We start from the raw sequence: 15,643 nt of genomic DNA, 5'->3' as shown, positions 1-15,643 counted from the left end.
AAGCAGGGATGGCAACTCCCATCCAAGTTTTCGCGGCCCATTTTCCTGCAACTGCCCTTTGTCTCTCAGCTTCTGTCCAGGTATCTCCACCCAGGACCCCCAAACTTAGCAAAAACATAGCGTTTTTTAGCCCAGAATTCACATCCAATAAGCCCCTTCCCTGAGGGGTGAGCCCCCTGTGTGAGGAGCTGGTTGATGGGGCCTGGGCAGCTGGGAACTTCAAGCATCTGCCATGGTGGGGACAGGGTGACCCGTGCGTGACCCGTGTGCCCGGGAGGACAATATTGGTTTGCACTAGCTGTCCCTGCATAAATATGCATAGTGTCTCTTTCAGTTTCCAAAGTGTCTAGTATGCTCTCCCTTGGCCGGGAAGCCAACCACAGGCGTCCTGTGTCCCGATTCCCGGCCACCCCACTCCTTACCTCTTCTTTCCTGAACCTTCTGGCAGGAACTAGAATCCCGGGCGCATCATCACAGGCTCCGCCCCCCATGCTGGTTCTGCCCCTGCAGGCCAGTGACCTCTCTGTGCCCCCCCTCCCCCAGATCTGAACAAACACCGGCGGTATGAGATACGGATGAGCGTGTACAACGCCGTGGGGGAGGGGCCCTCGAGCCCCCCCCAGGAAGTCTTCGTCGGGGAAGCAGGTGAGCCTGCCCGCCCTTGCAGCCTCAGCCTTCCCCACCCCAGAAGTCCAGCTAGAGGACATACGGGATTCGGGGGCCCCACACCATCCCAACCCACCTCCTCCTCCCTGAAGCCCACTTGTGCCCCTCACTCACGACCTCTCACGCCCTCCAGTGCCCACCGCAACGCCCCGTAACGTGGCTGTCCATGGCGCCACGGCCACACAGCTTGATGTGACCTGGGAGCCACCACCACTGGAGAGCCAGAACGGAGACATCCAGGGCTACAAGGTACGGGGCGCTCGGCAGAGAAGAGGGTCCGGGGGTCAGAGGGCCAGCTTGGGGGTGGGAGTGAGCCCTGCAAGGTAGGAGGGAGAGGTCGGCAGGTCTACACCTGCTCCCTCGGCTGCTTGCACCCAATCCATCGGAATATTGTGCAGCGATACAAAACTCCACCTGTCCTCTGCAGCATCCTAGCCAGGCTGAGCTCAGATGCAAGGAGCTCGGGCGTTGCTTCAGGCAAAACCCTCCACCCCAGTCCCCCAGCTCCCAGTGCCAGCAAAAGACCCCTCAAAGTGGTCATTTGGCCAACTCTAATTACACTGTTGATTTGGCCAAGCGGCAAAGGACCCCTGGCTAAGGATGTGGACATCTCTGTTTAAAATTATTTCCAGATCTTAGAGGATCTCACATGTTTGAACAGAATTCAGTTCATCTCCAGTATTCTCACAGTCCTATAGAACTGCTTCATGCTCTTGAATGCTCTGTGAAGCAGGCAGATTAGAAACGTTTGCACCCATTGTACAGATGAGGAAACCGAGACCCGGTTTAGGTGGTCCGGCAAGATCACAAAGGTAGCAGAGCATCGGACGCCAGGTCTGCTAGCCCTCACCCTGTGCGGGGCAGGGGGGAGGCACAGAACACAATCCCCAGAGGAGGTGGTAGACAGAACAGTAATACTGCGTCTCCCTGGTCGGAGCCGTTGGCTGTGGGGGGTTGTTATTCCAGAGAGAAGCCCAGCGCAGTGACGGGGTGGGGAGTGTGAGACCCCCGCGGGGCCTCGTGGTTTACCTGCCTCAGCCCCCTCATTCCACAGGCAGAAACCGAGTTCCCACAAAAGCCAGGGGCTTGCCGGGGTCACATAGCTTGGTAACAGAGGTGGCCCCAGTTGAAGACAGAAACCCACACAGGAGTCTTTCCACCTGGGGTGAAGGAGGCAGGAGAGAGGAGGAAAGGCATCTTGCCAAGGGAGCTTAAAGAGGGATGACACCCCGCAAGCCTGCCCAGGAGTGCCCGCTGGGAAGAGCTAAATACCGCACCCCTAGCACATGCCTCCCATGGGAAGGAGGAGGAGCCGGGGCGGAGCCTGCAACAGTTTGGTAGCCAGCAGACTGTGGAGGTGTGGAAGTGTCCAGCGAGCGTGCAGCCCCAGGAAACGTGTGGACGCCTGGACCGCGTGTATCCCAGGGCTGGTGTCTGCGTGCTCGGAAAACATGGAGACTGTGGGCATTCTTAGCTGGGGACACGGGATGGCTGCATCCCAGACGTGCATTAACCTGCACGGTAATTAGCACGGACATTAATGATGGGCAGACGTCACCAGCCAGTGAGCACAGCTCCGGTGAGCTTGATTTGGGTCGGACTGAGCTGTGACGTGTGCACGGGCAGGCACGCCCATGCAGCTAGTCTTTCAGGGACGTGTGTGTTTATTGAGCTGTTATTTTGTGCCCAGTGGAGTTTCTCAGTTTGGACATAAAGCTGTGAACAGAGAGGCAACTTGAGCTTAAATTTTAGGGGAAGAAGACCAGTAATGTACAAAACAAGTAGCCCCTCCAGAGGGTGGCAAAGGACACAGATGAAGGGCATAGAGAAAGCGAGCCAGGGCGAGGTTTGGCATTTTAATAGGGAATAGGGTCGTTAGGAAAGGATTTAATGCGAAGCAGAAACCTGAGCAAAAATGAAGAGCAGGGTGAGAATCACATGTTCTTCTGGGAGGAGAACATTCCAGAAAGAGGGAAAGAAGAGCAAAGGTCCTGGGGTCGGTGGGTGCTTAGCGTTTACAAAGCTCAACAAAGAGCCAGTGCGTCCGAGTGTGTATGGAGGGCAGTATGATGGGAGATGGGTCCAAGCAGTGACCTGGGCTATATCACCCAGGGCCCTCAAGGACTGGCTGTCACTCAGAATGAGAGGACAGCTGTGGACGGTTTGGGGCAAAGGAGGGCCACAGGTGACTTGGATTTTTAAAGGGCTGTGCTGAGAGCAATCTGAAATGGGGAAAGCACAAAACCACAAGGAGGGGACTGAAACAACTAGGTGAGGCATGGTGGTGCTTAGGCCAGGCGATATCAGCAGGAGAAGTGTCTGCCCTCTGGCTCCATTTGAGTGGTGGAGCTGGTAGAATTTGCTGAATCGAATGTGGAGTGTGAGAGAGGATTTACAAGCAATTCGATGATGGAGCTTCCAGACACAGAGCAGGAAAAGACAAAAGAGTGTGGAAGGAGGAGGCTTGTTGGGGGAGAGCTGGAGTCAGCTCAAGACGTCTGTTGGACCCCCAAGGGGAGACACCAAATGCAGCTGGGTTTATGTGTCTGGAGTTCAAGAGAGAGGGTCTAAGCTGGAGATGTGAATTGTGAGTCCTCAGTATATAGATAAAAGACCAGAGATTAGACACGTATAGACAGAAACCACAAGAAGACTGAAAACTGAGACCTAGGACCAAAAAAAAAAAAAAAAAAGGACTGAAGTCCCAGAACCTACATTAAGAATGTGCTCCTGGAGGAAGGAGGACTCTGATGTACCAAATACTACTGAGAGCTCAAGTAAGATGAAATCTAGGAAGCAACTGTGCGGGAATTGTCAGACTACAGCCCAAGGGCTCAATCTGGCCCCCCACTTGTCTTTGTAAATAAAGTTTTATCGGAACACAGCTACATTCATTTGTTTATAAATTGCCCGAGGCTGCTTTTGAGTTACCACAGAGATGTGTGGCCTGCAAAACCTGAGATATTTATTACCTGGCCCTTTACAGAAAGCTTGCTGAGCCCCAGATTATTGCATTAGCTAGGTCAAGTTTACAGGTGACTCTGACAAGGGTTGGGGGCCGGGGATGCCAGCTTGGAGGGATTCAAGAAAGAATGAGGGGAGGCCGCGAGTACAGATACCCCTTTTAAGGAGTGTTGCTTTAAAGGGAAAGGAAAACAGGAATTAGAAACAGTCAACAGAGGGAGTTTTAAGACAGAAGAAATGACAGCTAGTGGATGTGCTGATAATGATCCCAGGAAGAGGGGAAATGTGATTCTAGAAGAGCGGAAGCTGTGGGGGGGTGGCGGATGAGGTCCTGGAGGAGGTGAGAGGGGCTGGCATTTCGTGCTCGAATGTAACATAGTCTTATGGAGGAGCCGACAGTGCAGACGTGGTGGAGGGAGTCAGGCAGAGGGGTGGACACAGGGACCCGGGGAGGTATAGGAGATGCCCGGAGATTGTGGAGAAAATCTCATCTGATTGCTTCCCGGTGAAGGAGCCTCAGCTAGGAGTGAGGAGGGGAGGGGCAGTGGGGGAGGAGTGGATGAGACCCAGATGTAGGAGATGCGCGCAGGGGAAGTGGACCAGGGCAGTGTAGCACGGTGAAAATTGAAAGTGTGAATTCCTAGTCAGCTGCGGCGTGTGGCCGTGGACCTGATTTAACTGAGGCTGAAATTGGCCTGTTGGATCCGATGAAGCCCGAAGGGCAGGGGATTGGAATCCTCCACCAGCTCCAGCCTGCATGAGGTGCTTATTCATTAGCAAACCTCTTTGGAGCCCCAGCAGGGTGCCAGGCACGATTCTAGGTGCTTGAGACACCAGGGAGCCCGACCCACCAAGACGGCAGCCCTCTGTGGAGTGCACTTCCTAGTAGACACCTGGCTACCTGTTGGCGTGCACTCTGACGGCCGCGTGCCCCTTGGGCTGGCAGCCATGTCTCTGGTTGGTCCCTTTATAGCAGAAATCCTCCAAACAATCTTCTGGGCCCGCCACCTCCCATCCCTGTCCTCCCAGTATCTCTTCAACCGGCTCCAAGTAGCTTCTCACCCCCGACGAAAGCCCTTCCTGTCGAGGCCTCAGTGATTCCTAAGTTCAATGGAAGTCAGAGGCAAGCCTCACCCTACCTGGCTCAGCACCCGAATTTGACCCGGCACACCTGTCCCTCCTCCGAGAAATGCCTTCTTCTCTCCGCTTCCCGTGCTAGCTGTCCCAGCTTCTCCCCAACCCATGAACATCGAAGCCCCCAGATCCCCTTGCGACTTCCTACATTCATTGTCTCCATGTGCACTCAAAAAGTCCCATCTGTGCGCTGATAACACCCAGATCTCTGACGTTCACCTTGGCCTTTCCCCCCACGCCCCAAATTCAGCAGGAGCTTTGTCCACTATTGTGTGCCCATCGCTGTGAACAGTACTTAATGAACAACCTTATCAACTTTCTCTCTGATATCTACTCGTATCAGAAGAATCTGTTTTTAAAAGTGGGCGGGGTTAGATGAAAGCAAGGATTTCTGGGTGACAAGATGTCCTGAGTGCCAGGTGGGGACCCTTGTATTTAGCAGAGGAAGCTAAATTGAGAAATTGACGGCCTTCGTGCGCAGAAACCTCCTCCTTGGCCAGCAGGTGGCGCCAAATACTCGCTGATCGTCCCCGGGGGCGTGCGGCTCGCAGCTTCCCCGCGGGTTTCCCAGAGTTCCTGACACCTGTGAGGAATCGGAGCTTCGCTGCCCCTGAGCACTAAGTAATCAGAACCATGTGGAGCGCAGCAGGTGGACTAAAACCTTCTTCACTCCTTACCACCTTAGCTCCTCCTCACCGTGGTCCTGGGAAGTGGGGTGTCTTTAGCCCCACTAGTCAGCCGACAAATCCATGGCTCAGGGGTGTCACCTGGCGAAGTCACCGTGCTCGTGAATGGTGCACTGGGGTTCAGCCCCAGGCCGGCCTGCAGGTGAATTCCCCGGGCAGGTGAATCACCAGGGGCCTGACATTCCCCATCCCTGACCAGCTCCCAGGTGATGCCATGAGCTGGTCCTTGCACTCTCCTCTTGGCTGGGGAGGAGTCTACCCACCCTGCACTTCCCTCCCCGGCTCAGGGTCCTGAGGAGCAGAATTGGCTTCTTCCTCTGGTAACCGTATTCCGAGGGCTGATGCGCCCGTGCTGTGCTAAACCCTCCAGGCCCGTGGCAGACAGCTACGTGGGGTCTGTGCTCTCCTGGGGTTTAGTCTGGCAGAGACTGAAGTATTCGCTGTGAAAAGGAAGGTTCTGGAAGCGTTTCTAAAACAGCTCTTAAATACTTCTGTTCCCTGCGTGACTCACGCCCATTGTGGGGGGTGTGGACGGTATGAGCGAAGGTGTCTCTGCGACCCTGGGGCTGGCGGGGGCAGGACGAGAGTCGAATGTGTCCCCCTCACTCCCACAATTGGCTGTGCCCACAGATTTATTTCTGGGAAGCCCAGCGGCGCAACCTCACGGAGCGGGTGAAGACGCTTTTCCTGGCGGAGAACGGCGTGAAGCTCAAGAACCTGACCGGCTATACCACCTACATGGTCAGCGTGGCAGCCTTCAACGCCGCGGGGGATGGGCCTCGGAGCCCCCCGACCCGGGGCCAGACCCAGCAAGCAGGTGGGGGAGAGAGGCAGGAGGGGAGGGCGGTGGGGGGCACCTGTGCTCCTGGGGCGGGGGGTGTGGTGGGAGTAGCTGTCTTATCGGCTGAGATGTCTGGGCTGGACACCCAGGCCCCACGAGACGGCCTCCAGAGGTGGAGAGCACAGCCCAAAAAGAGGGGCCTACATGAGAGGGCTCAGAAGACAGAGGCTGTCCCCAGAGAGCCTTGGAGAGAGCCCCCAGATGTCCCCAGCCCTCCCCACATCTTGTAGCCCGCCAGCCCAGTTCTGCCCATGCCTTGTTTCCACCCCGCTTTCTTATACGGCCCCGGCTTTGTTCCTTCTACAAGTATTTACTGAGCATCTTCTAGGGACCCGCACTGTGCTAGATGCTGGGAACACAACAGTCAAGGTCCCCACCCTAGGGAGTGGGACAGATCATAAACACGTATCTAGGTGAATTGGCCTCAGGTGGCGGTGAGTGTGAGCAGTAGAAGGACGGGGACAGGGGTGGACACGTGGCCTTGGACAGGTCTGCCTGCAGCGGCCTCTGAGGTCTGACAGCTGAGACCTGAGTGGGAAGAGACCAGCGTGGGAAGCCCTGGAGGAAAGGTTCCGGGCAGAGGGAGCAGCAGGTGCAAAGGCCTCGAGGCCGGACGGGATTAAAGGAACAGCCGTGTGGCTTGAGAGGAAATGGCCCAAGAGGGTCAGGGAGCCTTGGAAGAAAGTCTGGGATGGATTCTCAGTGCACTGGGGGATCATTGGTGGGTTTAAGCAGTTGGGCAACAGGATCCAGCTTACGTTTTTAAAAACTTGCTCTGACGGCCGTGCGGGAGACAGACCAACAGAGAAGGGAGGCAGGGAGGCCGGTTAGAAGGCTGGATGGTGATGGTCAGAACCCTGCTGCCCGCACGTGCAGAGCTGGGCCTATATAGAGAGTCCGAAGACACTTTTCGGGCAGTGATACGCTAGCTCCTTCCAGAAGCCCTGGCATGGGCAGGGCAGGTGTCACCCGTTTCAGTGAGCAGGGGTGGACTGGGCAGTGATGCTTCTTGCCCAGGACCCCCCGGCCCGCCAGTCGGGGAGCAGAGGTTGGAGGCCAGGGCAGGTGAGCTGGTCCTGGGCTGTCTTCACTGAACGGCAGCTCCTTCGCCTGTCATGGAGCTCCTTCCTGGTGGATTAAATGCAAGCCTTTTGTCCTGAGCCCCCCCCCCACCCCCCCAGCATCCTTCCCAGCCTGCTGCTTCCCAGCCTGTAAATTAGCTTCTCTCTTAAAGAGAGGACCAGACCGTGGAGTCAGTTCTTAAGCATTGTCCTCTTTGGGGCCAAGCCATGGCTCCAGGGCAGCCCTTTTCCTCCACTGGCTCCCGAGGGTCTGGTCTGCTGTCTGCCTGCTCGTCCAGACCACTCTCCGTCAGTGTCATGGGCCGGATGTGAGCCCCTGGGAGCCTGGAAGCTTCCGGCAGCAGGACAAAGTGTCCTGACCCATGTCCCTCTTGCTTAGCGGAGGCAGGAAAGGCCCCTGGAGCTCGCCTCCCTCCTTCAAAGACTGCGGGCTGGGGCTGCCTCCCGGAGCTGGAGCGGAAGCAGGGTCCAGATTAGCTTCGGCTCGGTGCGGGGGGCGGCACCGGACAATAATAATAGCGTGGTCATCCCGCCTGAAGCCAGCTCTGCGCTTCCTTCCCTTCCTCTCTGTCCTCCCCATCCGAGTTCCCCATGGCCCCCAGGCTTTCAGGGTCATTCCAGGCTTCTCGGCCAAGAAAGCATCTCTTCCAGATGGTTTGACTGTCCCTATTATGGACTGCTTCTGACAAGCGTGGTCTCTCCGTGACAAGCCCTGGAGCCCCAGGGACCGGAGAAAGGCCACACGGCTGCAGTTCCGTCATCTTCTTGTTCACCACCCGCCTCATGCTCTGAGGCCCAGGCGGCCCTGCCTTCTCCGCCAGGGAAGGCCAAAGACAAGCCCTACAAAGCTAGGACCTCGCCTGGCCCCACAGCGACCCTGGAGGTTCAGGACCACTTAGCAGGAAGAAACTGAGTTCCCTAACTTTAGGGAAAAGGCCGTTCTCTTTCCTCCTCATTCTGGGACTCTGGTATTGGAAAGAGAGTGCTAGCAGCGTCAGTGGGGGAGGGGAGGGGCACGGATGACCTCTGACGACCCCCTGTCCTCTCTCTCTTCCCTGGGGCCCAGACCCAACCACCCCTGCTGGTTTCTGGAAGCCGAGCAGGGCTTTGAATGTCCACGTGAGAACAAAACAAACCCTTTGCTGTCTCCCTGCAGCCCCCAGTGCTCCCAGCTCGGTCAAGTTCAGTGAGCTGACCACAACCTCGGTGAACGTGTCCTGGGAGGCCCCGCAGTTCCCCAACGGTGTCCTGGAAGGTTACCGGCTGGTGTACGAGCCCTGCACCCCAGTGGACGGTGAGTGGGGCCCTCCTAGCCCGGCTCCCAAGGCCTTTCTCTCGCCGGGGTCACTGCACAGAGTCAGATGCGGTGAGCGTCTCCCTGGCTCGTAAAGGGAGACACGGGGGCCAGACAAGAAAGGAGCATTTCCCCACCAGCGAGCGGGGGGCAAAGCTGAGCAGCACCCTAGGTCTCCCGAATTCGGCCGAAGTGAGGAGGAGAGGAAGGGAGCCTGCAGGAATTATGGCGCCGCCTGGTGGCCAGGCTGCTGTCAGGCCCAGGAAGATGGGGGAGCCCCGATGGCCCCTCCCGTGCCTGCCCCCCAAAATTTAGGGTGTCAGCCTTATTCTGGATAGGTCTTTGCCTCTCGTGGGGTCAGGAACTCGTTTGAGCCTCTCCCCAGAAAGCACAAGTTTGGGGGAGTCACTGCACCCCTGTTCCCTTGTGAACCTCCGATCAAGAACCCCGATGTGCAAGTCGCCTTCCTCTCAGCGGGAGCCCCATTCGTCTAGCTGTCCTTAGAGCCCCCAGTGGCCCCTGCCCCACCCCTTCCTCCAGGCCCCTGGGGGGACCCTTCCCCACTCCCAGGCGCCCAGGCCAGGCCGTGCTAACCCTGACCGTGGATGTCAGACGCTTGCCAGCGCTCCGGCCCCACGCTGATGTGAGCGAGCCCAGGGCGAGCCCAGAAAGCACGGCCATCGACTTAGAGGGGCTTCTGGCTGCCTGGGTCCGGTTTCAGAGCCCAGCGAGGACTCGGGGGGTGTGGCTGGCTCACAGGTGGTGGCCTGATGGCCTGAGGTCACCTCCTCACTCTCACCTTTCCCTGACTACAGAGCCTGGCCAGAACGAGGGGCGGAGCCCTGGGAGAGCCACAGGGGCCAGCAGTCCCGGGCCAGCCAAGGGAACAATGGCCCTCAGTCTTCCCACCGTCACCTGCCTACCAGCAGCTAGTTCGTTCTGCAAAGCGGCACTGTGTTCTGGGCCTCTGGCGGGGGGGCGGGCCAGGAGATGTGGTCAGGTGCAGGCCCCGGGAAAGGGGCCGTCCCTCCCTCGGACAGGAAGGAGAGGGCAGAGGTCACGGGGACAAGATGCAGGCGGACAGGACAGGCTCTCCTCACAGTGGCCTCTGCCTGACCTACCCAGGGGGCTCCCAGCCCTTGAGAGGTGTGAGCACCTGGCCTTCCCGTTCCTCGGTCCGGCGCGGTCTGGCCGCCTCACTAACTTCATGCGCTCGCCTAGTCGCATCCACTCTGCGATGGCCCCTGATGAGCCGTCAGGCCCTGGGTGTCACTGAGCCAGGCCAGCACTGTGCCACACCTCAGCCCAGGGTTCAGGTCAGCAGCAAACAGGCCTCACGAGAACCCAGCGACGACCCCCGCCCCTTTCCTGCTGGGAAAACCACGGCCCAGACCGATGAGGGATTTGCTCAGAAATGTCAAGGAACAGGTACCCAGCACTGCTGTTCTGGGTCCCCCGCGGTGACTTCCTTCCTTCAGAAGGGCCCCTCGAGCAGCCATCACTCTGTCGTTGGGTACTTATTTATTCGTAAGATAGTCTGGGCAGGTGCCAGGTGCCAGGTGCTCTTTTATTTAGCCTCATAACATCCTGTCCATGATGCTATCAATAGCCTCATTCAGTAGAACAACAAACCAAAGCTACGGCAGGGGAGGGCCCGCACTGGGCTGTGACCTGCAAAGCCCATCTCCTAGGGGCCACCACCGTGCTTGGAGGACACGGGAGATCACCCCGAGTCCCGACCCCTGGGGAGGCTGGTGGTCAGGAGGATTTGAGCCCATGAAGCATGGAGCACAAACCTCGACCTCCTGAAAACCATCCCAGCCTCCCCTCTAGTTGCTGTGATTTGGGGTGCAGTTGATGGAGGGCCCGCTGTGAGCCCCCGACCCTTGCTGGCGGACCCGAGGCTGTCCTCAGCTGTAGGGACTGGCTGCAGGTGTCTCCCCTCCGACTCCGGACTCAGGGCTTCTTCTACAGAAGCCCTTCCCGAAAGGTGATCCTTGGGATTCCAGTTCTGTGGAATTCGGGGGGCAGAATACATTTGGGGTACAATGGTTCAGTGAAACAGGTGGGGGGGTCATTTCCCACCAGATGCTGAAGGACCCTGTGCATCCTCCCCGGACAGATGGTCCCTAGCTCTTCTCAAACTTCTCCTACCGAGGAGCCCTTTCTCCCGAGAACGGCCTGCAGGACTGCGTGTTTGGGAAACACGGCTGCGTGGCCTGACTTGAAGGCCCCCCACAGCCACCACCTGCGCCCGTGGTCCCCCACATGCTGTGCTTCCTTCCCAGGCGTCAGTAAGATCGTGACAGTGGACGTGAAGGGGAGCAGCCCTCTGTGGTTGAAGGTGAAGGACCTGGCCGAGGGGATGACGTACAGGTTCCGCATCAGAGCCAAGACCTTCACCTATGGGCCAGAGATCGAGGCCAACGTCACCACCGGCCCAGGAGAAGGTAGGGGAGCGCAGGACGGACAAGGGGGCCGCTGCCGTCCACACACCACATTCAGCCCCTGAGTCAGAAGTCAGAGCTGTGCTAGATCCTGGAGGTGCAGAGATGAGGGAGACGGGGTCTAGAGGGGACAGAGCCACAGCCCGAGAGAGTACAGGGGTGGGGCCTGGGGGGGAGGAAGGGGGACGAGGGAGGCATTTAAAGGAGGTGATTAAGGAGGACTTCATCGGGGGGTGGCGTTCAGACAGACACACCAAAACACAAGCCAGTGTTGGGAGTATCCTAAGGCAGCTCTGGCAGAGGAGAAGGGGGAGGGCTGGGTGGCCAGGTGCGAGGGAAGGCGGGCCTGGGCCCTGGAGGATCACCTGTCATCAGAGGGTTTCTTGAGGTGCCACATAAGTCAGAGCCCCCCAGGGTTCTGGGCTCTGAGCCTCAGGAAATCGGAATCTCCGACCATTCACCCTGGGAACGTGCATTTGAACCAGAGCTGGGGGTGGCTCTTTGCCCAGTGCTCTGAGTACCCCTGCTCCCGGGGGTGGGGGCGGGCATCCAGGCCACAGGCAGGGGGACCTGCCAGGCTGCGTCCTCCCTAGACAGAGGTGACAGAGGGAAGAAAGGAGCAGGGCAGTTAGAGATCAGGCAGCGCACTGGGCCCGAGGGGGATGGGGAGGGGGACGCTGGGGACCAGGACCGCAGAGGGTTCTGTCTGAGCATGTGACACTTCTTGAGGTCAGCCTTGAGCTGGGGGACTTGTTCAGCCGCCTACTGTGGTTGAGGTTTGTTCTCCAAAGTCCTTGTCACCCAGGCAGGATGTCCTCTCCTGAACACAACCAACCTCTGCTCCCTCCTTCCCTGAGAAAGGACACAGCCCATCTCAGACTTTCCCTGAAATCCCTCCTCCTCTCCCTCCTCCTCCTCCTCCTCCTCCTCCTCCTCCTCCTCCTCCTCCTCCTCTCCCCCCCCCCCCCGCCATGGGCTGAAGTGCAGCTTAGCTAGGCCTGTGGGAGGTGAGCGGGGGCCTGTCCTTGCCTCTCACCTGTGGGCAGGTGTGTTTTCCCCTGCTGGGCTGGGCTGGCCACCCTACACTTTCTCTTTGTGGGCACTTTCTGTTCTCCGCCCCGGGTTCTGCAGAGAAGCCGGCTGGTTTCTAGGTTCCTGTGGAACGAAGCCTGCAGGGCCGCCAGAGGAAGCTGGCCGGAAGGAGCCGCCCCCTCTGCCCTGCACCTGCCCCCAGCCCTCCTGTGCCGCTTCTTCACCTGAGCCAACTTCCCTGGGAAACAAAAGCAGGAAGCGAGCTGGCAGGGACAAAGGGAGGCAGAGCAGTGGGGACAGGAGAAGGCTGGAGGACTGGTTGTTCTAACCTGAGGCTTCAAGTGTCCCAGGCGGGGCGTGGGAAGGGGGCAGGCAGGAAGTTCGGAGGAGGCGGTGGGGTCCCTCTGAAACAGAGTTGAGCTGTGCCTAGTGAGTGTGGGCGAGGAAAGGACGTGCCATCACGCATCCTTTTCCATCCAGACCAGGCAGTCGCTAGAAGTGCTAGAAGCTTCTAGTCCAGGAGTTGATGACAGCTCTCAGCCTTGAGTTCTGTCCTGTGCAGAATGAGAACTCGGGGTCCTGAGAGCACCCCCAACCCTTCACACCCCGCTTGGGCTCTGTCCCACACCCCCTGACCCCTCAGCCGCCTTTGCCCTGAGCTGTAGGCAGGATGTACACTGGGGAAGGAAGGAAGGAAGATGAGGCTCTCTGAGGTCACGGGTCGGGACTGGACATGGGCCGGGCGGTGGGCAGCCAAGCTCTGGTCGTGAGTCCCCGGCCTGCTGTCCAGCCTGCCAACTGCCCTGGGCCGGGAGGATCTTCAGTCCGGAGCTAGATTCCAGGCTCTTTGCCGTAGGCGTCCGTAGCCGACACTCGGCGCTCACTTGGCCCAGCGGTCACCCCCCCCACCTACTCACCAACTTGTTCCCCTCGTCCCACAAGTGCCCAGCTCTGCAGGTGCAAGGCTTCAGGTCCAGTGATGAACAGGCATGTAGGAGACAGACTGCAGGGTCAGGGCTCTGGGGATGGCCAGAGCCCAGGGGATGGGCACCCCCAGAGAGGAGGGGCTCGGGACCCTCCAGAGCTAGAACTGGCTCACTCCTCGGGCTACGCAAGTGAGCTCTCCCCTGCTTTGGCTCCTGGGGCTGGTGTCCAGGTGGCTGACGTGACAGGCGGCCACTCTGACGGACCCGCCAGGACAGCCAGTGGCAGACCCCACTCCGCCCTCCTCCCAGGCTCCCAGCCTCCTCCTTGGCCCAGTGAGGGTGGGCGTATTTCAGGCAGCAAGTAGGGAGGACATTGCCATCCTAGGCCAGGAGACAAGATGTCAGAGAGCCCTGCAGCCCCCCAAAAACCAACCCCCCACTTATCCTAGGCCCACTCCACCATCATCACACCCACCTCTACCATCCCCCCAGGACACATCCCTTCAAGCCTTACATTCCAAAAGGGTCTCACAGATGGGGAAACTGAGGCACTGGCGGCTATGTGACTTGATTAAATTCACCCGTCTAGTGAGTTCAGGTCTCCTGACTTTGCTCCAGGGATCTTCCTGGCATTACCCTATATACTTCTCCTGGCCTTGAATTTGGAACAAGGGGGTGTAGGTGACCCAGAGAACACAGTTGCATTAGCAGGCCCGGCCTAAAACCCCCTCCTCGGGCCTTGGCGCTTGCGGGGTTTCTGGAGACTCTGGCCGGGCTTGTGGGGGGGGGGGGGTGTTGTTTGGCTGCCCAGCCCCCCTGCTAGAGCACAGGGAGCTGGGCTGGGGTCCATACCTCCTCTTGCCCACCATGTGCTTTGCAGGTGCCCCCGGGCCGCCTGGAGTGCCCATCATCGTGCGGTACAGCTCTGCTATCGCCATCCACTGGTCCAGCGGAGACCCTGGCAAAGGGCCCATCACCCGCTACGTAATAGAGGCCAGGCCATCAGGTACGCGCTGCCCCGGGCTGAGCGTCTCCCTCTGGAGCGGGTTCCAGGTCTCGTGTTCTCCTGCTGGAGTCCCTCCACCTGGCAGCCTTGTGTCCTCCTGAGAAGGCACCTCCAGGTGAAGCTTCACTCCAGGTGAAGCTAGAGGGGGCCCTGGGGCGAGTGGGAAATGGAGAGTCGCACCCTCAGGTGGGGGACACCCCGGGGTCCCTTGGAGAATGGCACTTAGCACCAGGTGAGGACCAACTCAGATGGAAGATCATTCCAGAAACCAGAGGAGCACGGAGTTTGCCCCCGCTCCCCCCCCCAATTAAACGCCAAGTCTTTCCTGAAACCCCCCTGACCAGTGTCCCGTCGGGAGGCCGGCTGTCCCCCGGGGATGCTGGCCGCCTCCTTGAGGTCCGCCTCTGCCATCCTGATGATCTCAGCAGTTCCGGTAACGGTACCAGGGGGTGGTCAAGCCTGAAATCGAATCACAAGAGCTTCCAGAGCCATCAGGAGACCAGCGACTGATGAGTCGCTCCAGGGGGCTGCTCCCCGCGCTCCCGGCTTCATCCTCGTCGGTCGCCGTGACGCCCGCTTCTCCCGGCCAGCTAGGTTTCCCAGTTCATCAGAGGCGCCAGAGCCCATGGAGAGCTGGAGGCTTGTTCTTGGTACCCCACGGTCCTGTGATTAGCCGGCTGAAGTGGAGAAAGGCAAACAGCACGAATAGCAAGTAATAATCAGAATGGGAGGTAGTCAGGCTTATCAGTAGCTAATACTTCTAATGAGAGCATCGAAGGATCCCGAAGGCAAGCTTAATACCTCAGGTATGAGTGCTAATATCTCAATAGCCAAGAATTAATGCCGGCCGTTCCAGGAAGCAGCCACCACCGCCCCCCCATTGCGCTCATCTTATGCTAATAATTGCAGCATTGAACAGCTATTTCATCTAGCAGCTCCCATCCAGTGTGTAGCTGGAAGGTGTGTGCGGGGTTGGCTCCCCCCCACCCCAGATGTTCCCTCCCCGGCCCTCCGGTGCAGGCTGCTGAGTTGGCCAGGAGAGCGCCCCGTGCTTCTTCCCACCAGGGCCCGTGACTCTGCTCTCCATCCACGTCGGCAGGCCGGGATGCCCGGCTGTGGAATGTTGGCTCCAGACTCCGGGCCTGCTGATTTTCCAGCGTTCCCTGGGAGGCCCAGCATGGGACCTGGGGTTGTGCCTTGGTGCGCACAGATGGATTCAAGGCAGGACCCCCTAAAGGGTCGGGATGGGGAGCAGTGCCTGAGAGCTGTGACAGAGATCGAAGGCTGTGAGGATGGAGTGAGCGGAGGGCAAGGGGAAAGCCGGGCCTCTCCCTGGGGCTGCTGGAGACATCTCCCCTCCTCCGTGCCCCCGGGCTGTACATCCTCCTCATCTCCAAAATGAAACTGCTCTTGTCCCGTGCCCCCGCGCCCCCCTCCCGCATTGCCGGATAGCATCGCCAAACCTGCCCACCTTCTACACACCGGGAACTGCCGGCCCGCAGAGCAAGGAGGGAGAGGGGCTCACTCTAGGTTTCCGGCCCGTGGGACCCGCCGTGCGCATCAGC

At 58.9% G+C, this 15,643-nt stretch overlaps 1 protein-coding gene and 1 long non-coding RNA gene across 2 annotated transcripts in view; one reads left to right on the top strand and one right to left on the bottom strand.

Annotated features, from left to right (window-relative positions):
• SDK2 (sidekick cell adhesion molecule 2) overlaps positions 1–15,643 on the top strand; it is a 254,088-nt gene that overhangs the window by 218,035 nt on the left and 20,410 nt on the right. Inside the window, exons 35-40 of the mRNA XM_036079046.2 lie at positions 544–645; positions 800–915; positions 6,081–6,267; positions 8,530–8,667; positions 10,956–11,117; positions 13,953–14,078. Coding sequence (XP_035934939.1) covers positions 544–645; positions 800–915; positions 6,081–6,267; positions 8,530–8,667; positions 10,956–11,117; positions 13,953–14,078 — 831 coding nt within the window. The remainder of the gene's footprint in view (positions 1–543; positions 646–799; positions 916–6,080; positions 6,268–8,529; positions 8,668–10,955; positions 11,118–13,952; positions 14,079–15,643) is intronic.
• On the bottom strand, positions 11,317–14,007 carry LOC118527291 (uncharacterized). The gene is made up of 3 exons (XR_013445191.1): positions 12,151–14,007; positions 11,881–11,966; positions 11,317–11,703 (listed from the first exon to the last, which is right to left on the bottom strand). It is a non-coding gene; the product is annotated as an uncharacterized LOC118527291 (long non-coding RNA).

This window comes from Halichoerus grypus, chromosome 2 (genome assembly GCF_964656455.1).
Source record: "Halichoerus grypus chromosome 2, mHalGry1.hap1.1, whole genome shotgun sequence".
NCBI classification, from domain to species: Eukaryota; Metazoa; Chordata; class Mammalia; order Carnivora; family Phocidae; genus Halichoerus; species Halichoerus grypus.
Note: the sequence above shows the minus strand (reverse complement) of the source record. Positions and strands in the feature narration are given on the sequence as shown.